Genomic DNA, 27,912 nt, shown 5'->3' with positions numbered 1-27,912 from the left:
TAGGCTCGGCGGTGCGGGCATGAGCACCCAACGCCGCCCGGGAGGAGTAGGAGCTGGAGGTTCGGGCGACACCGGTCGTCCCTACCACTTGATCCAGGAAGGCGCGGAGTTGCAGCTGCCTCTCCGGGCCACGAGGGACCCTGTGGAGGAGGAGCTCCTGCCCCTATCCATCGGCGAGATGAGGGCAATGCGTAGTGCGTGCTCCTTGTCATCCGGCATGGATGAGCTGGAGTCCTCCTTGACGAGCTCCGGCTAGTCGATGGAGTCGGATTCGCTGCTAGATTCGTTGCGACCATGATGAAGGGGAGGGTAGAAGAAGGGGAGGAAACGAGCAGTGGAGTAAGGTATGAACAGGGTTTGATCCGAGTGGGATATTTGTGGGGACAGGGGTGGGAATAGTATAGGCCAGCGTGGACCGGTCTGACGTGGCGGTAACGTCCGGACGCATCCGGTCCGTCCTAGATATGGGTTGGGTACGGGAAGGACATGTGAGCTCTGATTGTGAATGCTCATAGCGGAGAAATAATGGATTGGATTTTTGCGAGAAAATCCTTCAAACAAAGTATAGGCCATTGTGACTTGGAGATCCACGGTTGGTGAGAACCAACCTTACGAAAGATTTGTTACAGACTGAGGTGGGAATCGAGGTTTGGTTGAGTTTAAATCACGAGGCTTTACATTAACAGACTGGATTGAAATCGAGGGAGCAAGTTAATCTGCAAGCTTCTTCCGTGGCTTGAAAGTCGTAATGTATCATTTTTGGTTGACGAGTGTGCTCTATACCTCACTATAAGTCAGGCCAGGACGGGCCTAATAAAACCCATAGAAGAAAACCCCAGCCATCAGGCCTAGATTTCAGGCCTAGGCCCGGTCCATCAGAGGAGAAGCCTGCCGGGCATCGGGCCAGGCCTCTTCCCTAAAATGCAAATATGCCAGACAAGCCCATCGGACCGGCCTTTGGGCTCAAAACTTAGGCCCAGGGCCGGCCCATGGACAAGACCAGGCCAGGTCAGGTCGGGCTTTTCCGGGTCGGGCCAGACGGGCGGGGTGTGCTCCGAGCCTGCTGTCTCCCCTCGCGACGTTCGTTCGACTGTTGTTGCTCTTTCGTCTGACGGGCTCTATCTCCGCGCGCGCGCACCTCCACCACACAACGTCTTCACGGTAAACACAAATGACGGCGCTCGCGACCATCCTCTGCGGCGGCGCCGTCGCCGGCCACCAGCGGTCACGCCGCCGCGCAGCCCCATCGCTCCATGTCAGAGGCGGCTCCGCCTCGGACGCCGCCCACCTTGTCTGCGGTAGGAAGCTCCGCCCGGCGCTGTTCCCCGCTTCCTCCTTCGGCACCCTGCCCCTGTCTTCTCCGGGGAGTAGGAAGCTCCTCCGGACGTCGGCTTCCGCGGCCGCCCCCTCATCCGACTCCCAGGGGTTAGTGTCTCTTGGCTCTTGCCTTCCCGCAGCCCCCACTGCATTACGGAGTGAATCCCACATTTTATCCATTAGTTCTGCCGTTGTAACAGCCTTTACTTCATTTAAAAAAATCTTCCATAGTAATTTTGTTATTTTTCCCAAACTGAAGAGCTCGATCTACTTCTTAGGACAACTGACAGCTGACTGGGCACACAGTTCAGATGCTTGTTCGCTAGGGAAACACCAAACAATGAATAATTATTTCAAAATTCTAGTCAAATTGTACTCCATCTTTCTAATTAAGGGATACAAGATGAAGTTGGACCCCTACACTTAAATCATGCTTTGCTCTGAATATTGTAATAACACTAATTAGCTAACCAATGCTCATAATTTAATTTCTTCTGATAGCGTTCTATTTGGATGCCAATGCTACAATGTTATATCTATTATGTTCTCGACTTACTGAGTGAAAATACTTTGCCCTACCGAAATTCATGAATTTTTTGGGATGTGATTTCACATGCATACTTTAGTTGGTCTAAATATGTATAGTATTCGCGAGCATGCTCTCAACATAGGAGAAAGTGTGCATTACTACTAATGGTATGTGGCCCTAAGAGCTGAGGTTATTCATTTCTATCCACTTGGATTCCACGTTTGTTCAAAGTACAGGGAGCCATGCATGTTAAGTAGATAATACGTGCTCACGGCAAGTTAGGATGGTAGAGTCTTCAATAGTTTCCTACCTACATGCGCATGTGTGTCACGTGTGGTCATGCTTGTCAGCTGTGTGCTTGTGCCTGTACACTCACAGTCTCGTTAGTTTCAATAGTGAGAGAGCGTATTATTTTGTGATTAAGTATTTTTTTTCTTAACAAATCTCAAAGTGTGCATCTATGTTGTACTTGTTGTTTTCTCAAAAATTAAAAATCTCAGAGTGTAGAATTTAACACAAACCTTTATGAGAGCTTTGAGATTAGTCTTGTTACCCCAACACGACTTGTTGTGTCACCCTAACACAACTTATTCTTGTCACTTACAGGCAAGCAAAGCCCATTGGGTTTTTAGAGAGGTACCCGGCTCTTGTCACTGGTTTCTTCTTCTTCATGTGGTATGCTCACTCACCTCACCTGCGGGTCATATATCATAGTATAAATGTAAACCACAGATCTCTAATGATTGCTATTTTGATATAATTTGTAGGTATTTTTTGAATGTGATATTTAACATCCTCAACAAGAAGATCTTTGATTACTTCCCCTATCCATAGTATGTGTCCGAATTCTCTTTTATGCTGTGATCAGTTCTTTTCATCATCTAAGACTTTTACCTATTCACGTAGCTTTGTGTCGGTGACCCATCTTTCGGTTGGAGTCTTGTACTGCCTTATCAGCTGGAGCACCGGTCTCCTAAAGCGTGCGGTATTTCTCACCACAACCCTGACTCATGGTTCGTTAATTTAGTCACAATTAGTGATCAGCGTTTCACAAAATATAATTTTGAAAACATGAATCATTGGGTCATTGATGTCTTTAGCCGTTTATATGTTTATTTTCTGAAGTACTTAACATAATTACTTATAATACTTTATTGGTACCATAATCCTTATGGTTGGCAAACGATGCTGGTTTTCAATGGATATATACACAATTGAAACAGCCGAATCAACTCAAACTTTTACAGAAATCACTCGAACTGCAACATTTTTTTTCTGTGTCTTTACCTGTTTGCAATCAACTTATGATCCATTCTCCTTGATCTCTTACACTACAGTGCTATAGAGTACGTTTCTGAAATTTTCAGGAATTTATAAATGATGACATGGGCTTCTAAGAATCACACTGAACTATGCATAAAATGTAAATTTAGTTCTTCGTTGAGAGTTTTTTCTATATTTCTGTGAATCATCAAGTGTTTCTTGTCCATGTTCTTTTTATGTTAATTAATGTCATTATTTCTGGAGGAAGTAGTAAACCCAATACTGTTGTACTCTTGTAGCCGATGAATTCAACGCTTTTGAAGCTGCTGCTGCCAGTTGCAATTTGCCATGCCATCGGTCATGTAACGAGCACTGTGTCTTTTGCTGCTGTATCGGTCTCATTTGCCCACACCATTAAAGGTGCTTCAACAATATTCTAATTTTGTTCTCCGTTTGTTGTGCTGACGTTTTTCCTTTTTTATATATGTTTTTAATCTTTTAAGGAAAATATTTGTAATATTTTAATAACAAATAAATACAATCCAGCTCTCGAGCCGTTCTTCAATGCGGCTGCTTCACAGTTTATTCTCGGGCAGCAAGTTCCCTTCACATTGTGGTTATCCCTGGCTCCAGTTGTGATAGGTAATTTCTGGTTATTGCATTTTTTGCTTGTGATGCTATCCGTATATAACTTGGGACTTTTTCTGCACAATATTTTCATCATCACTGTTATAATGGTTTAATATTCACATGAAGTTTTAGCTTCCCATTTTTTATGCTGTTTTATTCGGGACAAGAGGAAAATAGATGTTATAGAACACATAATTATACACGTGGTTGATGTGCAAGTGTTGTAGATTGTCCCTTCTGTTTTGGTGTGTGACGATGTATGGAGTTGCTTAGGTCATAAAGTGTGACTAGCAAGATTGCTAAGATGAGGACCGTAGGCACTAGGTGATAGTTTCTTTGTTGACACGATGATTGTAGAATCATGTTAGGATTACACCTCAAAAATCACGATTCTTATTATGAGATGTGGACCAGGATTAACTATTTTAAACTGAACAGGTGTATCAGTCGCATCTCTCACTGAACTCTCATTCAACTGGACTGGTTTCATCAATGCCATGATTTCTAATATCTCATTCACCTACCGTAGCATTTATTCAAAGAAAGCTATGGTTTGTGTCTTGCTTTAAGGTTTTGCACCCATTTTTCCTTCCTCTTGAAGAATTCGTATTTAACAACTTTTCTCATTATTTCTATTTGTCCCAGACTGACATGGATAGCACCAATCTGTATGCCTATATCTCTATAATTGCTCTCATCGTCTGCATTCCTCCAGCACTCATTGTAAGTTATATTTATCATTAAACTTTAGATAATATGACACTGCAACTAATGTCACAAGTTCCTGTTCTTGTCTGTGTGGACATGGCTGCATGCAGTTTGTATATGCAATTATGTATAACTAGATGATGCCCCATGCGATTGGTGCCGGCATGATAATCCCAAATATTCTGTATGAACAATCTAGCATCATGGTTAAGAGAACATATAGTGCATTTATAATTTTGATTATAACATGAGTATTGTTTCTGCAACACAAACAATGTGAGAATATGCAATGGAATAAAAAATTGCTTGTCCTGCAGCACCATGGCTTGTGACTGCGTGATTAACCTGATTCTTCGGTATAAATTCCTATTCACAAACTACTTTTACTGCCAATTCTGCATGTATAGACCATTGATTGTGATATATTTATTTATCAGTGTTAACTTGCAGATTGAAGGACCTCAACTAGTGCAGCATGGATTTAAAGATGCAATTGCCAAAGTTGGATTAACAAAGTTAGTTTCCAATATTTTCTTGGCGGGCTTGTTCTATCACCTTTATAACCAGGTATAGAGTTTCACGTCAAGATGATATTGATCAACTTCAGCCATGTCAACGGCAGTGTGACCCTGCATCTGGTGCACATGGACTTCTTTTAGTTGTTTCAAATACAGAAATAAAGCATGATATCGCCAGATATGCATTATACTTGTGCCATTCTGATGATAGTTTCGTCATTCTTTCATTTATCTGTTATAATTGGTCCTAAAAGAATTCTGGACATACAGGTTGCAACAAACACATTGCAGCGGGTGGCCCCTCTAACACATGCCGTCGGCAACGTGTTGAAACGTGTCTTTGTCATCGGCTTCTCAATCATCATTTTCGGTATCACTAAAATCTGTTGTTTCTTAAAGATCGATACATATGTCTGGCTCTTGTTCTTTTGTACTGGTGTACTCTTGTCACATAATACGTTTTGGAATGCTGGGCAGGCAACAAGATCACCACACAAACTGGAATTGGCACAGGCATTGCTATTTCTGGTGTTGCCCTATACTCAGTTATCAAGGCTAAGATTGAGGAGGAGAAAAAGGTATGTTAATCCTTACTAGATGTTCTAAATCAGAATAATTGGATTGTGTTGCATAATTCTACTATTCAATAGTACTTTCCTTTGCTAGCTGCCTACTAGCTTTGTTGTGGATAAAAGATTAATTAATATTCTTAGTGTTTGTGTCCTGCTCAGGAAGGCGTGGCGGCGGTGGCTCCCTGAAGATGGATAAGGTCCTCTCTGCCTAACCCCTGTCCCGGCGGTGCATCTAGCGTTATTAGAGGGCGTGTGGATGTGTGTCTTCGGCGGATCGAGTGGGATTCAGTCGGTATTGGTCTTTGATGGATCTCCGTTGATCCAATGTTCGTTCGTGTGTCTATAAGTTGTATCCTTCCAATATGGTTCTCTTCATCGTCGATGGTTGTTGTTCTAGTCCCTTGGTCCCGTGGGGTCTTAGCATAGCATGATGGCTTCCCGACTATATTTAGTACAACAAATTTTGCTTGGCCCGTTGTGGGAGGGGTGATGATGGCAGTGCGCCTTCGGCTTGCTCTAGTGCTTTAGTCGTCGCTAGGTTGTCTATGAAACTAGATGTATTTTCTTAATACTTTTAGTGTTCTTTGTATTGCCATGACAAATAATGCATAGGTCATTTTTTTTTAATATCTTAGGGTAATTTAAGCCAGTCTTCTTGCAGCTCGGCCTAATATACGGCTGGAGAACTATTAAAAGACCAACCTCTTTGCCCTGGTCAAGTTTAATTTCCTACCCGGGGGTCCCAGCTAGTCCTATGTGGTGCCTACCTAGCAAATATCAAGGTCAAGCCAAGTGAACCCCAAGGAGAGTCGCCACCTGGGTCGCTCTCACGGCTTCTTCTTTTTTTTTTTTGATCGGGTAAACATAGATTCCATTAACCACCTAGCACAAGTTTATCAAAAAAAACCACCTAGCACAACATACTTCCTGGTTACATCAGAGATTACAAAGTCTAGAACCGTACCATGCCACAACATATGAGCAGAAGGTTCCATAGCCGCACCTTGACCCGCTAATTTATGAGCAACACGATTACATTCGCGGACACAGCGCTCTCACGGCTTTGGAGACACCCAACCGCCAGCAACCTGGATCCTCTCCTTCCTCATTCCTCCTCACCATCACTGGCTAACTCTCTAAGCCTGCCCCTCCCCTTCTTCCCTAACCCTTCTCCTCCTGATCTGGCATCTGGTTTGTGATCTGCTAGCGCTAGCGCTACTCTTCAACGACAGTTTGGTCTGGCCGGCTTGCTGTGGGAACTCTAGATCAGGCATAGCTCCTCAGTGATATGATGCAGGGTTAAGTCCGTTCATGTCATATAGTCTATAGACTGGCCGTCTGGTCTGGGGGCACTGTGCCTGGCCAGTCTATATAGCTTGGCGGCTGCTAGTGCAGCGGTCGGGTCGTGGAAGTCATGCGACGGATCGGTAAAATACAACTACGGGCTCCTTTGATTCAAATAATTTTCATAGGAATTTTAGAAGATTATAATTCTTAGGATTTTTTCCTATGTTGGTTGTTTGGTTCATAGGATTTAATCCTATAAGAATTTTTTCTAGAAATTCTAGCATCCACTCAAACCTCTTTGAGGCCTTCTTTGGCTCAACAGATATAGAAATATCATAGGAATAGAAAACTTGTAGAAAATGAGATGTCATGTGTCTCATATCCTATGAGTAGGAATAGAAAAAGAGATGTCCTTTTGGTTCACATCATTCAAAATTTCCCATGAGTCTAGACTAATATTTATTTTCCTATAAAACATGAAGGATAGGAAGAATTGCTTCACAGAAACATGATTCTATTCCTACAGCTCTGAAGGATTTTTTTTCCTATAGTATTCCTACAAAACTCCTCCAAACCAAAGGAGGCCTGAAAGAATTCTTTGTTTTTCCTATGATGCAGTTAAACAACCCAAAATTTTGTAGGATTGAGATGACCATGGTACTCCAATCATATGTTCTTCTGTTCTCATGTTTTTAGAATCCTACGAATCAAAGAGGCCTTACATGTGTGAAAATCTACATGTGTTGTGCCGGTGGTCATGATCCCGTGATTCGTGTGTTTGCTGGGTGCAGTCATCTGCGCCCTCATGAGGCAATCCTTCTCTTGGGAACTTCGATGGCGTCATTGTTCTGCGCTATTGGTGTGGACGGCGCAATCAGAGTCGGCACATGGTGGTTCTGTCTAATATAGTTTTGTCATTGATACATCTCAAATGTATCTATAATTTTTTAATTATTTCATGCAATGTTATATTATTTTGTCATAGTTTTGGCATTACTTTTTTCTTTCTGGACTAACATATTAACTTAGTACCGTTAATACTTTCTACATATCTTTGGACTAAAATCAAATTTACGGAGCTCCAAAAATCCCGAAAAAATTCCAGAAAAAGTTGAGTCAGGAAGCTTCCAAACGGTTTGGACTCCACCACGCGGCTAGGGGGTGGTGGGAGTCATAGGTGGGGTAGGAGGAAAGCTGCAATTGGAGAGGTAAGTCGGAGGGACGGGGATTGAGCCGATGTAGATGTGGGTGTGGACTGTGGAGGGGGAGCTGCCATAGGGGAGGATAGGGTGATGGGGACGAGCCCGGTGTCGGAGGGTCACGGCTCTCAGGTGTTGTTGAGGGGCAAGGACAACGAAGCGCTAATCGACGTAGGTCCGTCGGATCGTTATGCTCGCAATTTGGTTGTTAAGAGACAGCGGCAAGAAACAGGGTGGGAGGCGATCTGGAATGTGTATGCACCGCTCGCCATATGCCTTTCCGGGTCAACGGCGGCCGGCGGGGACAAGGGTAACGACGTGCTGCTCACCATGGCTCTCTGTCAAAATCGGTGGCAAGGACATGGCCATGGCTCTCGTAAGATCTGCTTGCAAGACATGGGCGACGCTGGTTAGGGTTATAGATGGGGAAGAGAGATGAGCAGATGTTTATAAACTTTATGAGTGTGGCTAAGTCTCAGTCGACTAAGACTAAAGTAATATAGTATGTAAGAAGAAGAAGAAAAATTGAAAATAAACTTTTTGTACAAATCTCCATGCAATATTAAAGGAAGATAGCGTCGACTGAGACATAATGAAGTCTCAGTCTGAGACTTAGCAAAACTGAAACTTTATATAGCCTGTGTACATGTCGTTGGATGTCCGCTACAAACGGACGACTAGTGGATGAATTGCCACGATCAGCCGTATGATAGGGACGACCAAGCGCGAATTTCAAAACGTTATACTACAAGGGACAGGTCAAACAGACTGAAGAAATGATATACAAGTTCTACCGCCTAAGCTTGTATAAACAACCATTTCTATTGTCCCACAGAGAAGACAGCCCTTTCTATTGTCACCACAGGGAAGAACCCATTTTTATTGACCAAAAATTTATTTTACATTTTGCTCAACACTAGTTACATATAACTTAATTCTACATTTTGCTCCAAACGAACTATTATTATGTTAGAACTATACAGCTTTGTCCCCAGGGATGACTTTCTCCGGGAATCCCTCTGTTACAAGTATAACTGCAGGCATAGAACTTTTGAATGAGCTGGTGAAAACGAAAATGATGTATCCAAAGTGAAGTGCGCTTATTACTTGTTGAAAATTAAACAGTCATCCTTCAGCTTGCGCAAATAACATGTGTTTGCAAAAGGCTAGGATGTTTACCGGTGTATTCGATGGCCTTCTTGTTGCTGCAGGTTTACTGGCATCCCTGGTAACTAATGCCCAGGGCAACATACATATCCAGTGTGCATCTGCCATAGAGAAAGCACCAGGTTCTTCTGGTAAAAGAGGTCATCATTTGGCACTGGCAGTTTGTGGTTGTGATTGAAGTGAGATGTCTAGCTCTTTGATTGGATGACTGAGCTCATCTTTCTCATTTTCTGATTCCCCCTTAGCCTTTTCTGGTTCTGCTTCCTTCTGAGCCTTCTTCTTTTCAAGGTCCAACTGCTTGCAGTTCTCTTCATGCGAACGCGTGAACAGTTTCACAAAGTTGTGGAGCGTTGTGACCACTGCAAAACATGGAGATTTTGGAAGGATTTGTTGAAGAGTAAAAAAAAGGTTGTATCAGTACTTTCTCTCAAAGTTGTAACTAATCTAAACTAATTTCAAGAAGAGCTACAGGGAACTCAAATATCATGCTAGCTTCACCTTGCTCAAATGGACAACGTGCTGGATCTTCTCCAAAATAAAGTGCTAATGCATCTGCATTCCTGCCCTGCAAGGTTCAGAATTGCACTTAAATTAATTATAAATGAAAGTAGATCAATTGCACAAATGACTGGATGCCAAAATTGCCATTCATCTTCTACAGAAAAGGATTACAATTCGTCACTGCTCCCTTGTAGCACCAGAATGCAATCCTGTCCAACCCAACATTTTTTAACTGAGACCCCAGTCTAATTAATACTGATCAGTTGACGAAGTTCCGTCTTTACAAAAAATTACAGCCTCAATATCAGTTCAAACAAACAAAAAATATGCCACATATTGTAGAAGGAAATAATTTGATCAAATTTGGCAAATGAAAATAATTCAAGTAACAACGAAAAAAACAAGGGCATATTTGGAACACATGAATTTCGTTAAATTTTCAAAGGAAACTGCTCAGTTCCTACGGTAACTAGGAAAAATTCTGACATGCCTTAAAAGAGCTGAAGCAATAACTATCAGAAATATTTAGAATTATTACATATCATGAAGCACAGAAAAATTGAATGGTTTGAGATATATAAATAGTGCAATCATTAAAACCCGAAGAATGTTTTCATATACGTACAAAGAGAACATATAATTTCAAGGTTCAAATGTGTTGATAGTGAATAATCCATATAGAACATTAAAAATAAAAGTGTTTTGCAGATTACCGATGACCAAGAGAGTCATAAATTGAGTTGATAAAAGCCACAAAATCTTATAAGATTGAGATAAAATAGGCAACATAAAACAAAATAAATGGCATTCAAGAAATTCAGCATTTAAACAGAAATATAAATAGAGGACAGAACTTTAAACACATGTGCAAAAAATATTACAAGAACGTACTGGAAGCAACACAATAATATGTACTGCCTCCGTCCCAAAATAAGTGTCTCAACTTTGTACTAACTTCGAGTATTTGTAAGTCTTCTTTGTTTTACATTACTTCTAACCACTGATTACTTATATATTTATTCATTAATATTGAATTTGTTTCTTCCCAACATTTCGAATTTTCACGTGTTGAGGCTTACAAAATAACTTTGTTCACCTATCTTGATGAGGAGAAGGTCCAGCTTTGGTTCCTCAACAACCTCTTAAGTCTAATTTTCAACCTTAACTCCATACTGTTTAACGGGCAGACTCACTAAACATGGCATTCCGTATAAAACTTCTTGCATCTTCTGCCAATCTAGCAATGAAGACATCGATCATCTTCTGCTTGGCTGCGTTATCACTGACTGTAATCTCATGGAGTATGAGGATTGCCAAGATCAAGGAAATCAAACCAATTCTTAATGCTCAGTTTCAGGAATGGATGGTAGAATTGACATGAAAACTTCAGAGATAAAGAGCCTTTGATAGCCTATTATTTTGTTCATATGGCACATAAGGAAGGGGAAACAAAAGAATATTTGAAAATGTTTATGCGCTTCTGTCGGCCCCGTGGAAACCAGGGTCCGACGGATCCATCTAGAGGGGGCCGCGGCAGTCCCGCCAACGGGTGGCAAGGGCAGCTTGCCTGCATGTCCAAGACCATGCCCCTCCTCGGGTGGCATGCAGATCTTCGTCAAGACCACAAGATGCAGATCTTTGTGAAGACTCTCACCGGCAAGATCATCACGCTGGAGAGAGGCCGGTCCACGACATCAGCGGCAGGGCCAAAACCTCTACGGGAATGGGCTTCCTCCCGGGAACCACTCTATTCTCTCGTTCTCTGAGACTCGCCAGGGTTCTAGATCCTGTAGCGAATCCGACAACAACAATTGGTATCAGAGCTTGGTGTTCGATCCATCCTCAATGGCCGATAGTGTTTGATCCGCGGCGTCCATGTCGGGCGATGAGTCGGAGAAGAACAAGAGCGCCACGAAGTCGCCGCCGAAGACGCCAGCGTCCATGGCGCGTCTGAGGGGCGGCGGCAGCGGCAAGATACGCGTCGTCAAGAGGGTGGTGCGAGAGCGAGGGCTCGTCATCGACCATGGTGCTCACTCGTACCAATTACATGGAGTGGGCACTCCTGATGCAGGTCAAGTGGCATGGCACGGGTGGCTGGTCCGCTGTGACAGACGGCACCGCAGATGAACGTGACAATCGGCGTGCTCTTCAGATCATTCTCACGGGGGTGCCGCTGGAGATGCTCCGGGTTTTGGCGGCCAAGGACACGGCCAAAACCGCCTGGGAAACCATCAAAACGCTCTGCATGCGGAGCGAGAGGGCTCGTGAGGCCAAGGCGCAAGTGCACCGCCGCGAGTTCGAGGATTTCACGCTGCTACTTACCGGAACCGTCGCCGACCTGTAGCTGTACGGCAACCCCGTGACGGAGCGCAAGGCCGTCCAAAAGTTCCTCCACGTCGTGCCGCGGAGGTACCATCAGATGTCAATGGCCATCGAGTCTCTGATCGATCTCAAGACGATGTCGATCAAGGAGTTGACCGGACGCATGTCTGTGTGCAAAGACCACTATGACCTTGACGACGACACACAGTCCACCGGGCGTCTTCTGCTCACCCACAAGTGGCTTGCCCGAGAGCGGCAAGGCGGCGGCGGTGGCTCGTCATCCGGCAAGGGCGGCGGCAAGAACAAGTCGCCTGCTAAGCCTAAATCACAGGGCGGAGGCAAAGGCGCGCCAGAGAGCACAGGCGCGGGCAGGTCCGCTAGCTCCGGCAGCAAGAAAAAGAAAGGAAAGTGTCATCACTGTGGCATAACAGGGAACTGGAAAAAGGAGTGCAAGACCTGGCTACGGGAACAAGAACAGGCGGGCAAGCAAGAGCAGGCCAACCTCGTGCGCGCGGGCGACGAGCACGACAAGTGTCTGCTCATGGACATGGTCACCGGCGTCACCACCACTCACGTCCGCAGGCAGTCTTCCTGAACGAAGAGAAACTTGTCCCCGTGTCGTCACCTAACATCGTTTGGTACTTTGACACAAGGGCAAGCAGCCACATGATCGGCGAGCAGCACGTGTTCGCAACTCTGGACGAGTCCGTGCACTACACTATCAGGTTCGGGGACGGGTCGGCCGTGGCGATACGCAGGCGCGGCTCCGTCGTGTTCCGCTGTCAGAGTGGTGACCAGCGAGCACTTACAGAGGTGTTCTACATCCCGAGCCTATGAAGCAACATAATCTCTGTTGGCCAGCTCGACGAGAGCGGTTGTGCGGTCGATGTCCAGGACGGGATGACGACGATCAGAGACCCGGCGCGGCGCGCTCTGGCCCGCGTCAAGCGCACGGCGACGCGCCTGTACACCGGTGTATTGACGATCGACACGCCCACCTACCTGCTTGCCAAGGGCGACGACATCACCTGGCGCTGGCACGCGCACCTGGGTCACCTCCACTTTCGGGCTCTCCGTGCCATGTCCACAAAGGGCATGGTCAAAGGCATGCCTGACATCGATCGTGTACTGACGATCGACACGCCCACCTACCTGCTTGCCAAGGGCGACGACATCACCTAGCGCTGGCACGCGCACCTGGGTCACCTCCACTTTCGGGCTCTCCGTGCCATGTCCACAAAGGGCATGGTCAAAGGCATGCCTGACATCGATCGTGTACTGACGATCGACACGCCCACCTGCCTGCTTGCCAAGGGCGATGACATCACCTGGCGCAGGCACGCGCACCTGGGTCACCTCCACTTTCGGGCTCTCCGTGCCATGTCCACAAAGGGCATGATCAAAGGCATGCCTGACATTGATCGTGTGGAGGAATACTGTGACGGCTGTGCACTTGGGAAGCAACACTGATCACCGTTCCCGCAAGCCACCGAGTACCGCGCGAAAAAGGGGCTCAAGCTTGTGCACATCGACCTCTGCGGCCCCATCTCGCCGGCGACGTCGACAAGCAACAAGTATTTCATCCTCGTGGTTGATGATCATAGCCGTTTCATGTGGTTAGAGCTTCTGCAATCCAAAGATGAGGCATTCGACCGCTTCAAGAGGATCAAGGCCGTGGCTGAGGCAGAGGGACAGTGCAAGCTCCGAGCGTTTCAATCGGATCGCGGCGGCGAGTTCGCGGAGTTCTCCATCGACCACGGTGTCAAGCACTACACCACGACGACGTACACACCCCAGCAAAATGGATTTGTCAAACACCGCAACCAGACCATCATCAAGATGGCGCAGTGCATGCTGAAAAGCATGGCCATGCCAGCGTTCTTCTGGGCGGAAGAGCACGCAACGCCCAGACTGGGTGGAGTACATCACCGAGCATGGCGCCACGGAGATTGACACGAGAGGTGCGTTCGCCAGCACGCCGTGCACTGTCGCGGCCACGCCACCCGCGACGCCAACGACGTCACATGCTCGAAGCTCGCATGACGCCGGCCCCTCGACTCCAGCCATGGGGCCAGCTTCGCCGGTGCAGAGCACGCCCGTGGCAACCCGCGACATGAAGTGGGCCACGCCACCCACGCATGACAACACCCGAGACGTTGACTCCGGGCAGATCCGCTACCCGGCACATCTCAGGCGTGTCATGGAGGACACGGAGGACAACGCCTTCATGATCCCTTACGAGCGATGCCTCCTGTCGGCTGAGGAGCCGAGGAGCGTGGACGAGGCACTGTCCGATGCAGCCTGAAGAGCGCCATGGATGCAGAGATGCAGTCCATCAAGGACAACTCTACCTGGAAGCTCACCGATCTCCCTGCAGGTCACAAAGTGATCGGCCTCAAGTGGGTTCACCGGGTGAAGCGCGATCCAGAAGGGAACATCGTCAAGCACAAAGCCCGCTTGGTCGCGAAAGGATACGTCCAACGACAGCGGGTGGATTTCAAAGAGGTGCTCACGCCCGTGGCCAGAATGGAGACAGTGCGCGTCCTGCTCGCTCTCGCCGCGCACTGTGGGTGGCAAGTCCATCACATGGACGTGATCAGCATTTCTCAACGGCGAACTCAGTGAGGAGGTCTACGTGGCGCAACCGCCAGGATTTGTCACCGCCGGCAAGGAACAGAGTGTTCTAAAACTGCAGAAGGCACTGTACGGTCTGCGTCAGGCTCCACGGGCGTGGTACGCAAAATTTGATGAATCCATGGTTTCACTTGGTTTTGCTCGCAGTCCTCTGGAACATGCCGTGTACCGACGCGGTGACAACAAATCTTTCCTGCTGGTGGGTGTCTATGTTGACGACCTTGTGATCACAGGAACAAGTCTGACAGAGATTGAGGAATTCAAGCAGCAGATGAGCCAGTTGTTTCAGATGAGTGACCTTGGTCGTCTCAGTTACTATCTGGGCATTGAAGTGGCGCAAGGGGATGGAGTAATCACTCTCAAACAGCAAAGCTACGCTGGAAAAATCCTGGAGGTGGCTGGGATGAGTGACTGCAACAGCTGCACCACTCCTATGGAGTGCAGACTGAAGTAGATCAAGGAACATGGAGGAAAACCAGTGGATGCAACACTATACGCAGTGTCATTGGAAGCCTTCGGTACCTGGTTAACACACGCCCTGGTATTGCTCACGCAGTCGGCATCGTGAGCCGCTTCATGGAAAAGCCAAGCACTCACCATTGGGCTGCTGTTAAGCAGATCCTGCGCTACATCAAGGGCACCATTGACTATCGTTGCAGCTACAAGGCCGGCAACAGCAGTGCACACTTGCTTGGGTTCAGTGACTCAGATCACGCCGGAGACATCGGGGACAGGAAGAGCACATCAGGCCATGTCTTCTTCCTCGGTGGAAATCTGATCACTTGGAGCTCCCAGAAACAGAAGATTGTTGCTCTCTCCTCTTGTGAAGCAGAGTATGTGGCAGCTTGTCCAGCTACATGTCAGGGCGTGTGGCTGAGCCGTCTGCTCGCAGAGATGAAAGGTGACCCACCGGAGAGCTTCAGACCAGGGCCGGCCCTGAGGGGGGGCAGGGGGGGGCGGCCGCCCCGGGCCCCCACTGTGGAGGGGCCCCCAATTATGTATTGCATTAGGCCTATAATTTCATGGGTGCAGTAAAAAAAAGATCATTAGGGCTGGCCCATAGCCCAAGTAGTAGCAGCTCTCGTGATGCAGCGTGACTTACATCGCCGTCACTCACGCATCTACTCGCGGGATCCACCCAGAAACCCACGCATGCATCGCCATCATGTACGCAGCAGCCGCCGCCTTTGCTCCTCCTCCTCATGCCCAGATTATGACAGATGAATCAAAGCTTGCTCAAGGAGGAAGCCCAGATCTCAAGGGACGGAGCGACGGGTGCGCGCTGGAGATCAGCGGCGGACCGGAGCTGTTGTGTGTCGTCTGTAGAGGTGAGTATTGCCGGCCGGTCGACATCGTCCCTTGTTTGTACAGAGTACAGTTAATCGTTCTAGTTCTTCAGTTTAATATTGATGTTCATGTGGTGGTCCTGGTATAGATCTCATCATCAAATAGATCAAGGGAAGAACCAGGTTCTGGATGCTGCTCATGGCGGTTGGTTATATATGAGCTGAGCAATGACGGCACAATCTGGTAATTATCTCTTAATTTAATCATTTGCACAACTCGCTAGGTGGGAGTAACTTTGCAATATCGCAGCACCACAGATTTGTTGTTTAAAAATATGAAGGTATTTAATTTTTGAATATAAGAAAGAATATTTTTCACATCAGCTGCATGGATTTTGCTCCTCTAGTCTTGCCATAGTCATTCCAAGAACTAAAAATGTGAATCCAACTATGCATTTTGGATGCAAATTCTTTAGAACTATTCTAGAGTTTTTTGTCGTTCCGGTACCTAAAATAATATACTCCTACAGTTGTAGTTCAAGCATGACATAAACATGAGTTTGCATCACGTATCGTTTTTTACTTTTTTCATAGTCTATTATTTTGATGCTTTAGTTAAGGGCCCCCGGATTTTAGTTTCGCCCCGGGCCCCCAAAATCTCAGGAGCGGCCCTGCTTCAGACTAATGGTGGACAACAAGTCAGCAATTGAACTTAGCAAAAATCCAGTTCACCACGACCGCAGCAAACACATTGACAACAAGTTCCACTATGTTTGTGACTGCATGGAAGCTGGAATGGTGAAGATTGATCATGTGGGCACCAAGGACCAGCTAGCTGATCTACTGACGAAGGCACTGGGCAGGGTGCAGTACATCGAGCTGCAGCAGCGTCTGGAAGTGACAAGGATTGGAAGTGGGCAAAGAGATTAAGGGGATGAAATGTTAGCCTTAGATAATCTCTGTTGCCACATAGAAGTAGTTTTGTTTTTCTGTTAATAATGAATGGTCGCCTGTGACACATGGAGCTAGGCTGGGTGTGCTGCCTGCGTGCACACGATCCCACGTTTCAGTAGTGCTCCCGATCTGCAGGATGCCGTGAGAAGAGGCCGTGGGATGGCGCAGCATAATCGGATCACAGCAGGTGGATCGGGAGATAGTTAGCTGGCTTAGTCATTCCTCTCTGTACCTGATATAGCGAGTGAAAATAACAGAAAACGCTGCAACGTTGGCGCAGCACAAAAACCACTCTGTTCTCTCTGTTCTCTGAAACTCACCAGGGTTCTAGATCCTGTAGCGAATCCAACAACATAAACTGGAGCCAAGGGTTTTTCGGTTGTTTTGGGTCTTTGTAAGCTGTAACTTTTGGCTGTTGTTTTCTGTTCGGCTCTTTGGGGCATGCCCCTAGAGCCTAACTCTGTGTAATTATTTTTTCTATCTAATGCATTCACATACAGCTCTCCTGCATGTTCCTGGAAAGAACCTATACTTTACAAATTCCAGCCTGCAGCTACCTAAATCGCATTTCATGTCTTCAGAGATCTCTTCGAGGACAAATATTTTTCTAACCCAGATTCCATGATCTAGACCCTTTTGGTGTGGAACTTATATACGAAAAATAGTTTGGCTTCTTACATACGTACTTTCAGTATTTATCTAAACTTTTCATATTGAGCTAATTCTAGCACTACTGCACTGTACCAACATGGGTCACATGGGCTACCACCAATATGCCAGCATGTTACAGCACAAATGACTCTTGCTTAAAGAGATACACATACCACATTAGAATAAAGTGAAGTCAAGGCTCTAACTTCGGCTTCAGCACCACTGAGGAAGCCCTTCAGTGTCTGTAAAAGGAAGGTACTTAGTTTCGTGGAATCATGATGGTGTAATACTTCAAGCAAAAAATCTTGCCAGTACCTTGGCAGTACACACACACTATATTGCAATCAGACGGTTGCAATCGTTGGTTACTAAAGCATATTTCAAAAAGAAAAGAAAAACAAAACACAATTGTTATAGTTACCTTGCAAAAGATCTCCGACACAGGACCATCATTTTCAGATATAGTTAATTCTTGCTCCACTTTCTCGAGCCCTTTGTTTATGGCCTGCATTTCTTCTGCTAAAGACTTTAATTGTACCTGCATTCAGCCAAATAGTTCTCTAGTAACTCAATCAATGTATCATTGATTGTCAATATTCAGAGTGACCAAAACATCGAATACCACGTCAGATCTAATACCTTTGCTGCCAACTCCAAGCTAGCCAAATCTTTAGGAAAGTCAAGAAGTTCTGGAAGTTTCTCCGAAAGCACCTGCGGCGATATGACAAATTGAGTAATTCAAGCATATCAACTGCAGTTCAGACTTCCTACGAAGAGGACCTAACCGAATTTTTAAGCATATCACAATGACAAGTTGGAGAGGGCTTAGATCCACTTCAAAAGTATGAACCTCATAAGACAGTATCCTCAGAAAGCTAAGACTTAGTTCAAAGCCACATCGAAAAAGTGAGAAAAATAACAGAGAGAAAATACATGAACACAACCCAGCACACCGGAGAAATTAAGTACGACACGCGAAACTAGATATTCACCTCAAGTTAACTAATTGCATCAATTGCAGAATAAGCAAAACAACTGGGAAATGTTCCATCAAGATAACTTAAATATGAGCATAGGTAACTTCAAACGAGGTTCCTGTAAAGTTATTAGCTCTTTCCAGGCTTCTCAATTCTCACCAAAATACCAGTATCCACTGGACAACATGTTAAGCAAGCTTTCCACGTTATGTGGTTACTTATTACAATGGTATTATAGAAGCAAAGATTTTTATATGCACGGCATCCAAGGCTAGGTAATGATGAATTTTACTAAGAAGGTTTATCCATTTAAATTGTTGGCTAACCCGGGAATTTGAGATTCCTATGCATGATATACCAGTTAGTAGATATGATTTGAACTTGTATATTCTGGAACGCGAAAAAATTCTTTACTTTTGTATTTGCATGATCCACACCTACATAAAAACGTTTTCTGGCAAGGGAATAAAACTTAGTACTGAAACTATCTACTGAAACTATCTACTTTTCTATATGAACAGATGTATACCTTGGATAAATAATGCATTAAGGTCATCTTATTGTTCCGTGCACGGGTATCGCTTAATTTGAGTAAGCTATCCAACCTGAATCCAACAGCAGAACCTACAATAACAAAACGAACTGTAGTGCAGACAGGAAAAAATAAAGCAACGAGCAATCAAAAGAAATTAAACAATGCATATTGAATTATAAAAAAGCTAATAGAGTTCATATAAGATGATTAGCATGAAAAATGTGCCATCGTATCAAAGTGTTGTATTTCAATTCTCTGGGACCTGTACAGAAAACTATGAATAATGACAACACACTGAAAGCCTGAAACACGGAGGATGATTAATAATATACTATGTGTCCAATATCTTAACAGAAATGCGTAGGAAAATTTGACACCTCACCTGTATAAAACACATTTGTGCATGCTTTCTTTTTCAATTAGAAGTAAACAAGAATATACATGCTTTATATACATTATATACAGTACAAAATTTTACCAATTTGGTGCATGGTGTGCTATATTACTAATATTCATACAGCCAGATCTATAAAAAAGGGGCATCAAGTGCACACTGGTTTGCCTCATGTGTTTACCTGATGGTACATTCTACATACCTATAACAAATTATTGACGCAAAAGAATTTTCATATAGTCCAAACTGTACAAACTTCAGAAGAAATATATAATTATATCCAAATCTAGTACTCCCTTCGAACCATATTACTTGTCGCTGATTTAGCAACTTTGTACTAAATCAGCGACAATTAATATGGATCAGAGGGAGTACTTAAATTACTAGCTGAACTTTACGTATCGCAAATTACAAATGAACGTTAAGTTCACAGCGAATATATCAGCCAACAACTCACTATGACAGATTGCATACCTAAACTACTTTGAGAGGAAGCACTAACTACTAATTAGGCTTCGTATCATGATGAAATGCTGCTTCAGTCATTTGAGTTCAAAATTCAAACGCCACAAAGTTATGACTGCATACGGTACTTAAACCAAAACTTCAGAATCTATTATTAGTCTTCAGCATACCATGAAGCATGAAGTAATAAAAATCTTACCACTGTCATCCTTTTTACAGGAAAATTTACTACTCTTATCTTGAGAGAATCATCGAGTACATACTTTTACATGCAGATAAACCAATGTCAACTTGTCAAGCATGTTGCTTCATTGTGGATTGTAAGTCGAGAGTGAAGGTAACAATTATGGATCCTTGTTCGGAAGTCACTCCTTTTAATTTATTTACAGCATTCAAATAAGGAAGAACAATTGTGCCACAGGATATATATTACTTCAGTTACTAAATGTCTCCTGAACAAGAAGTATCACTTTACAATTGGTATTACCTCTAGCAGTGCCTTGGTTCAACGCATTTCCCAAAGAAAGAATCGTCTGCATAATCCTTTTCAACTTCACTGAACCCCTTATCTATGAACATCACAGCAAGAATATGAAACCCATGATGTTAATCACACAATATGAAATTTCAAATTAACAGTATCCACCTCTTCAGCAGATGAGTTAACAACGTTCAGATTCCGCTTAAGGTCAGACACCTGAGAAGAACTAACAGTTAAACAATACAATACCAAAAAGGCCAAGCAAAAGAATACAGTTCCTAGTAGAAGAAAAGGAATCAGATGTCTCACTTGAGATCGAAACTGAATCTTGAATAAGAAAACTCTCAGCTTAGAGTCCACACGGGGTAATTTCATAAGCTCCATGAAGAACTGCAGTAGAAGCAAATTGTATCTCAGTATTGGGATAATAAGTAGTGTCATTTTTCCGCAGCAGTATCGCATCGTAACATAGGATCACGATACCATGTGATATTTTAGTTCTGTATAATTAATTTATATACTTGGAAAAAACTTCAAATGGATTTAGGTTACAGCCCAACTCATTTCTTCTACAGATTTATTACCAGCAGCAGGGCAGCCATGTAAATGCCAAATTTAAGTTGATTTTAGGCCAATGTCCAATGTGAGCAATCAGCAGAATTGTTTGACAGTCATAAGAGAAATGCTTTAGGCCCATTAACTTCACAACCCACCCACAAGTCCTTCACTGGCTGCTGGCATTCACAGGACAAAACTCCATTATTTTAGTCCCACATCATGAAACGAGTGGAAGAATGTGCAACTTAAATACTCCTCTCGCAGTTCTACCTCCAGCAAGCATGGCTTGGTTAATTGCTACACAACTGCACTGCTGCGTGCCAATGTGGAGTGGATTTTTGCTACTTAGAATGGCATCAATGGATTTGGGTTTGATTCACGTCGTGATGCCAAGGACTCTATGACGTGTAACATGATCCAACTCGATATTATCGAATAGCTGCTGCACTACGTAATACGTATCGATCGGCTGCAGTAGGGACGTAAGATCACAAGATACTACGATCCGTATTGTGATACTGATAACCATGGTATATACACCACAAGTTCCACTTGAGATGTAACAAAGTTGTAAAGCGAACTGAAAGGAAGCAAGTCACCTGTTCGCATTCACCAAGATCTTGCTTATCTCCTTTGTAACCCTGTAGTGGTGACAAGAATGCGTAATGAAAACTGATAACTTCAGGAATCTTGTAAAGAACTAAAACCGAACACCACAATTACCTTCAGAAGTTCTATTTCCTCTTTAGTTGGAGTGAACTTAATTAGGTTCTCCACCTGATCAGCGTCTAGGACAGTATCATCCAGAGCAAGAATAGCACTCTGCTCTCAAAGGAAAAAAATGATAGGTATAATTAACGAAGATATAAAGTAAATGTCCTACCAAAAGAAACCATGACATTCCTTTCTTAATTAATTTCAGGTTACTTCAATGAGAAATCCATAATAATAGGCATTTCCAGGTTAAGTAAGAAATGATTAATCAGTAATCGCTATTCCACTCTCTCACCGTCATTTCTTAAAAACTCTCCCACCATCATCTAATAGACTATATAAAGAAGTCTATCAAAGGAATACATATGGCATTGTTGTATGACTAGCAACATCAATACTCAGATATTTATATAAAACCATTTTTTAATTAGAACATGCCAAAGGTTAGTTGGCCATCAGCTTACCATTAGGTCCGGAAGGGGCATTTTGACTTTTGTAAGCATGATTCCACAATTGTTAGCCCGGCGAAGATCAATCTGTATTGCCAAACAGCTGATGTTAGAAAAAACAAACAGTAACGCGAAGCAAAATAAGAAGGCATATATAGTAGCTACAAACACCCGTAATGACATACGCAAAACTAAGCAAGGTCACTACATGCCATGAAGGAAACTAACATAAAGAACTGGGATCCTAAGTACCTTGATCAGTTGAATATGTTCTACGGTCTACCATGCATCTGCTATAAGCGCTTAGAAAGAAATGAACTGATTATGTGGTGAAACCTATATACTAAAATAAAAAGCACCAATTGGATGGGATGCCATCGATAAATCTCTACCTTTTGATTGCACACTTATGGTCTAATGAATTCCGGATCAAACCATACTAATTACCTCTTAACTGCTAGCTTTTGGTTTGTGACTTGACCGTTCTTAATGCTAGCATTTCTTTTTTACATAATAAAGTGGTTTGTGAGAAAAGAAGAAAAATAAAAATGTAGGATTCATTTAAGTTCTAGATATGGTTTTCTGACATATGTTCATTATATCTTCATGCAATATATACTATGAAACATAGATTGTGCACACTCAGTTTCCACTAGCATAAAGGCACCAAAAAGAGAAAAATAATGTATAACTTGCAGCACACTCACAAGAGATCATATGTACCATATGTAATAGACTAATAGAGAATCGAGAATGAAATAAGCATGAAAGAAATGAAGATCAGGAATATACACACTGACTGGAACAATTTGAGTGCAAAACAAATGATACATTATTTGTTAGAACTCACAAGATGAATTTTCTCTGGTTTTGCCCCAGATGCACGACTCCCTGACTTATCTGAACGCTTAGAATTTGAATTTGGTAGAGCAGTTGAGAAAAGATTTTCTAGTTCTGACATGTCAAACACTGGGGCTCTGCACAAGTCATGCAAAAGATGTATTAGCATAAAAAAACAATATATATGACCATTCTTTGGTGCAGTCAAGATGTTAAAGAGATACTTTGAAGCTTCATCAGCTTTTTGCCCCTCTGCCCAGAGACTGCCCTTCATCGCTCTTGTAACTTTCACCCAGTGTAGTGGTTTCAGATTGGACCTTCTGGACATAGTCTGACCAGATTGAAGGCTCTTAGACATTGGGCCTGAAGGAGGTGCAGGTCCACGCCCCTTCGTACCAAACAGATTAGCATTAAGACCAGGAGGTGCTGGTGGAGGTACAACATTGCCAGAAGCACCAGGATGGTTGGCATCCTTTGAGAACCTTGGAGCATGAGGTGGTGGTGGGACAGGAGGAGATTGTTTTGATGAATGGCAGGGTGGTGGTGGTGGTGGTGTAGAAGTAATTCCTGGAGGTGGAGGCGGAAGCGGTGCTGAAGATCTAATGGCAGATGATGTTGGAGAAGGTGGTGGAGGTGGTGCAGCAGGCGGAATAGGAGATGAAGTAGAAGCAAGTGGGGGAGTTGGAGGTGGAGGTGGTGCAGCAGGTCGAACAGCCGATGAAGTAGAAGCAACTGGTGGGGGTGGAGGTGGTGCAGGAGGTCGAACAGCTGATGAAGTAGAAGCAAGTGGTGGAGGTGGAGGTGGTGCAGGAGGTCGAACAGGAGATGAAGTAGAAGCAAGTGGTGGAGGTGGAGGTGGTGCAGGAGGTCTAACAGGAGATGAAGTAGAAGCAAGTGGTGGAGGTGGAGGGGGTGCAGGAGGTCTACTGAGGGAGGACTTAGGTGCAGACAAAGGAGGTCCAACTATTCTAACAGGAGAAGCTGGAGGTGGAGGCGGTGAAGGAGGTCTGAATGAAGTAGAGATAGTGGCAAGAGCAGTAGAAGTTGGTGATGATTCTTGTGCATTGTTACTTGAGGACTGCTGATGATTTGCGGGCAGAGTAGTAGTTCCAGGTAACTGCGATGTGGATTCTTCATGTGGAGGAGATGGGTGGGGCAACAATGAAGGAGCTGCGACAGGGGAAGCTTAATTAGAGATGGAAAAACTAACTAAAATATAAGATGGTTCAGCAAAACCTGAATGCTTCGGAGACGGCTTAGGTAAGTCATCTTCTTCCTCGGACAGCATAAAAGCATCAGATGCTACGAACAACACCGGACCTGATGGCTGAGGGGGTGGGGGCGGTGATCGCGACGGCGGCGGCATACCCTTTGTTACAACCGGAGTCCCTGTCACGTCAGCAAAAGTTAAATTTGCAGGCAACAGTAGGTTATGGGTGTACAACAAAAGAATTTTGTTGAGAAAAACCTGTTATTGGATGCTGTCCTGATGATGGTTTTGACGGAACTTTGATTGCGGCGCTTGAAAGATCTGACATCGTAGGTGCAATCATGGTTGAACCACAATTCTCAGAACCTCCAAATGTAGCATGATCTTCCAACAAAGCTGTAATTCCTAGGGCTGAAGGTACGCTAAAAAATCTGGGGCATGCTGAAAGTGATCTTGGAGGTGAGTTGCTAGGAAAGGCAGAACTTGACCTAGAAAGTGGAAACCGCTGTGACATAATCATAGAGGGCGAAGTGCACTGTACTGGATTAGATTGCTCGTCAGGCTTTTCCGGTGAAGACGATCGTTCGGTAGTGATGTCAACTACATGTGTTATTTCCTTATGAACTTGAGGGTTTATGTTTCCAGGAACAACAGAATTTCCTAATTTTCCTTGATAAATACTGGCTGGGTCCAACGGGGCTAATTTGTGTATGCCATCACATTCCTTTTTGTTCATATAGACTGTTGAGTTTTCAGCATTGCTTGATTTGTTTTGAACATTGTCAGATTCATTTTTGGTTGGTGAACCAAGCTTCAATTGCCCTATTTCCTTTCTAATGCTCGAATCTTTCTTGCTTGGAGACAGCAATCCCTGCCTCAGCTGTATATTTTTGGTCGGTGAACCAAGCTCCAAATGCCCTATTTCTTTTCTAATGCTCGAACCTTTCTTGCTTGGAGACACCAATCCCTGCCTCAGCTGTATACTTTCATATGTGGTTAGCCGCTGGAAAAACTGGACTGCAGCATCCCCTTTCGGATCTAACCAGTCCACTATGCTGAACATCTCTTGAACCTTTGCAAATGCTTCGATTGGTAAGCCCTCCTTCTCCCCTATACCTGCCATCTCCATGGGATCTAAATGATCTGCAGTGTCCATTTCTGAAAAAAGAATCTTCAACAACAAAGGACGAAGAAGGCTTCAGTTTCTGCACACTGTACAAATAATAAGTTGACTGCAATGATGATTAAATACCTCGGCTCTGAATTCCTTTGGGAATCGATCTTTTGCATCCCACATTATGTCAATTTCATCACGGTTTAGCATGAGAATGTTTGATCTGATAAATGCTGTGTTGAACATGACTCTAAACATCATCTCTTCTCGTTCTTGATCAGCATCCAAACTGATGCATTCAAGGACAACATCTCCTTGAATATGGCAGTGGATATCGATCTTAATCAATTGACAGTCTGCCTGAGTAAGATGAGAATAAATGAGAATGGTATGTTAACAGCGAAGCAAATACTCAGTTTATGGCTCCATGCACGTTTAGTAGCAAAACTAGTGAAGGGAATGCAATTCATTTGCCAGTTTGCAAAACAGAAGATTGTCCAAAACTCACCCGCTTGTAATGCCGAACATATTTACTCCTCTTTGGTGTTGAAAAAAGCACCTTGGGGCTGTTATCTGTACCAAGTAGAGGATCCTGCCCATAGATACGGAATATCGGTCTACATCCATCCTCCCCATTACAGCCCGGGGTATTCCTTAGTATCACGCAGTCTAAGGTAAGAGGTCGATCACCTGGTGGCCATTCTGCGCTCACGTTCCTCCGAGATATGTAATGCAGGTATCTTATCTGAGACGGCATGGGGTTTAGCGGCGAGAGCAGCTGGATGAGCTCGCGAGGGGCCTGCCTGTACACCATCTCCAGCGTCCTCTGCTCACCGATGAACTGCTTCCGGTACAGCAGCAGGCCCGCCAGCATGAAGGCGAGCACGTTCCAGCCGCCTCGCTCACAGTGCATTATGAGGACGTTGTGCTGGCCCAGAGAGAGCCAGCTCTCCCCGGACCTGAGGAAATGGTGGACCATCTCCATGGTGAGGAGCGGGCAGCCCTCGTACTGCCTCGGGTAATCCATGACCACCATGTCGTAGATGGAGAGGATGCTGGCCAGCAGGCTCTGCTGGCTCTCCCGTTCCTCCTCCCGGAAGTTGAAGACCATGAAGGAGGCGTCCGCGAAGTGGCTCCGGAGGTGCAGGACGATGTCGCCGATGTACTGCCCGTACTTGTCGTCGTCGAAGACATCGGTGGAGAAGCACGAATCGAACACTGCGCACACAAAACGAAAGGAAGAGGACGTTGGCGCGGCGTTCTAATATCTATCCGAAACCCTGCCACGACGACGGATGCGCCGGCGCCGCCGCCGAAACGGGAAATGGGGAGGGAGGGAATGCCGTGCGACGCAGTGGCGGACGGAGTGGCTGGGGAGAGGGAACAGCGACGCACCGTAGACGCGCTCGGTGATCTCGAGCAGCCCGTCCGGGGGCTTGCGGTAGAAGAACTTGCGGAAGAGAGACATGCGGCGGCGCCTCCTCCTCCTCCTCCAGATCCGCGGGGGCTGGGGGAGAGCGGGGTGGAGAGCAATGCGCCGCTAGGGTTTTCGGCGGCGAGGCGGCTCACGGGACGGCGGGCATGCTGGCGGACGGCGATAGGGCGAGGAGGGGAGAGGGGATCGGCCGGGCTGGGTTGGGTTGCAGGGGGGAAGGAGGAAGGTGGCGGAGAAGATCTATCTGCCGGTGTTGTCTGTGCTCGGTCGGTCGGGTCAGGTGCACGTTCGGGTCGGTAGTCGTTAGCTCGGTCCTTCGTTAACGTTAACAAAAGACTTCTCCACTTTGCTTCCTGGGACAGCGACCCAGCACGTGCCGCCCATCTCACCTGCTAGAGCACACTCTTTTTATTGTTATTTTTTTAAAAGCAGATCTATTATAAAAATTTCTGGAAGGACAAAACATTTTAAACACAATAAAAATTACATAGAGATTTCGAAACCAGCGAACGACCGCACTACTGCCGTCTGAACAAGCCGCCGAAGTGCACGCAGTCACCAAGATGAGGGGTCGCCGGAGAAGCAACTCAGCACAAAGAAACTCTATAGGTGTGTTGTGTGGTGTGTAGTCTCTCTTCTATGTATCTCCTCTACACAAAGGGGGCGCGTGGGGAGAGTGAAGAGATTCAATTGAACGTCTTGAAAGAATTCTTTGAAGGTACCAAACGATGTCCACAATGAGCTCGAGTATTAACATGTACACCCAAAGCTAGGCAGTGCACTGCCATGCAAAATTGTTCTTCCAACAGGGCACATGACATTAGCATGGACTCAAAAATCAATTCACGAAATGTGTGGGCGCTCATTGGGTGGTGTGATGTGAAGTGATTGCGCTCTTTTACATGGTACAAAGAATAGTAGAACGACTCACTTTTTATACCTTTTTAAGCATGAACACTTTATTCATTAGAAATACTAGTTACATTATTTATGAGGAGGGATATAATTTCACTCACAGACTTCTCAAACCAATCGGGCTCACTTTTTATGTCGGTGATTCTTTCACTCATAATACTGTACTAAACTTGCACAATTGCCATGCAACTCAAATGGCCTTTGAGATATTTTTTTAACTAGGCCTAGGTACAAGATTTAATGGGTCAAGGCCCACAAAATCTAACAATCCTCCGTCAGATATTATA

General features: G+C 44.9%; 2 protein-coding genes across 4 annotated transcripts; one reads left to right on the top strand and one right to left on the bottom strand.

Moving 5' to 3' along the window:
* The first annotated feature begins 1,095 nt into the window (after positions 1-1,095).
* LOC123180318 (triose phosphate/phosphate translocator, chloroplastic) lies at positions 1,096-6,164 on the top strand. 2 transcript variants are annotated; one of them, XM_044592339.1, is made up of 12 exons: positions 1,096-1,425; positions 2,453-2,521; positions 2,614-2,679; positions 2,753-2,831; positions 3,409-3,529; positions 3,656-3,751; positions 4,178-4,290; positions 4,385-4,462; positions 4,898-5,014; positions 5,236-5,335; positions 5,443-5,543; positions 5,679-6,164. In XM_044592339.1, the coding sequence occupies exons 1-12, from the start codon at positions 1,172-1,174 to the stop codon at positions 5,721-5,723; spliced, it is 1,239 nt and encodes a 412-aa protein (XP_044448274.1). In that variant the 5' UTR covers positions 1,096-1,171; the 3' UTR covers positions 5,724-6,164. The 2 variants fall into 2 exon arrangements, with proteins under 2 accessions (XP_044448274.1, XP_044448275.1); XM_044592340.1 differs by having other exon boundaries at positions 1,097-1,425; positions 5,697-6,164.
* A 2,628-nt stretch (positions 6,165-8,792) lies between these two features.
* Positions 8,793-26,990, bottom strand: LOC123180317 (formin-like protein 6). Of its 2 annotated transcripts, XM_044592337.1 has the most exons (20): positions 26,671-26,989; positions 25,784-26,493; positions 25,414-25,635; positions 24,420-25,332; positions 24,188-24,340; positions 23,176-24,121; positions 22,962-23,088; positions 22,127-22,198; positions 21,672-21,770; positions 21,548-21,589; positions 20,700-20,780; positions 20,556-20,606; positions 20,397-20,478; positions 19,045-19,139; positions 18,178-18,249; positions 17,960-18,076; positions 17,712-17,780; positions 9,689-9,755; positions 9,203-9,549; positions 8,793-9,057 (listed from the first exon to the last, which is right to left on the bottom strand). In XM_044592337.1, exons 1-19 carry the CDS (start codon positions 26,741-26,743, stop codon positions 9,335-9,337), a joined length of 4,206 nt encoding a protein of 1,401 aa, XP_044448272.1. In that variant the 5' UTR covers positions 26,744-26,989; the 3' UTR covers positions 8,793-9,057; positions 9,203-9,334. The 2 variants fall into 2 exon arrangements, with proteins under 2 accessions (XP_044448272.1, XP_044448273.1); XM_044592338.1 differs by lacking the exons at positions 8,793-9,057; positions 9,203-9,549; positions 9,689-9,755; ... (1 more) ...; positions 17,960-18,076; positions 18,178-18,249 and having other exon boundaries at positions 20,556-20,616; positions 26,671-26,990.
* Positions 26,991-27,912: the final 922 nt, after the last annotated feature.

The sequence above is a fragment of the Triticum aestivum genome, chromosome 1D, assembly GCF_018294505.1.
Source record: "Triticum aestivum cultivar Chinese Spring chromosome 1D, IWGSC CS RefSeq v2.1, whole genome shotgun sequence".
Lineage (NCBI taxonomy): Eukaryota > Viridiplantae > Streptophyta > Magnoliopsida > Poales > Poaceae > Triticum > Triticum aestivum.
This window is presented reverse-complemented; position numbering and strand designations above follow the sequence as displayed.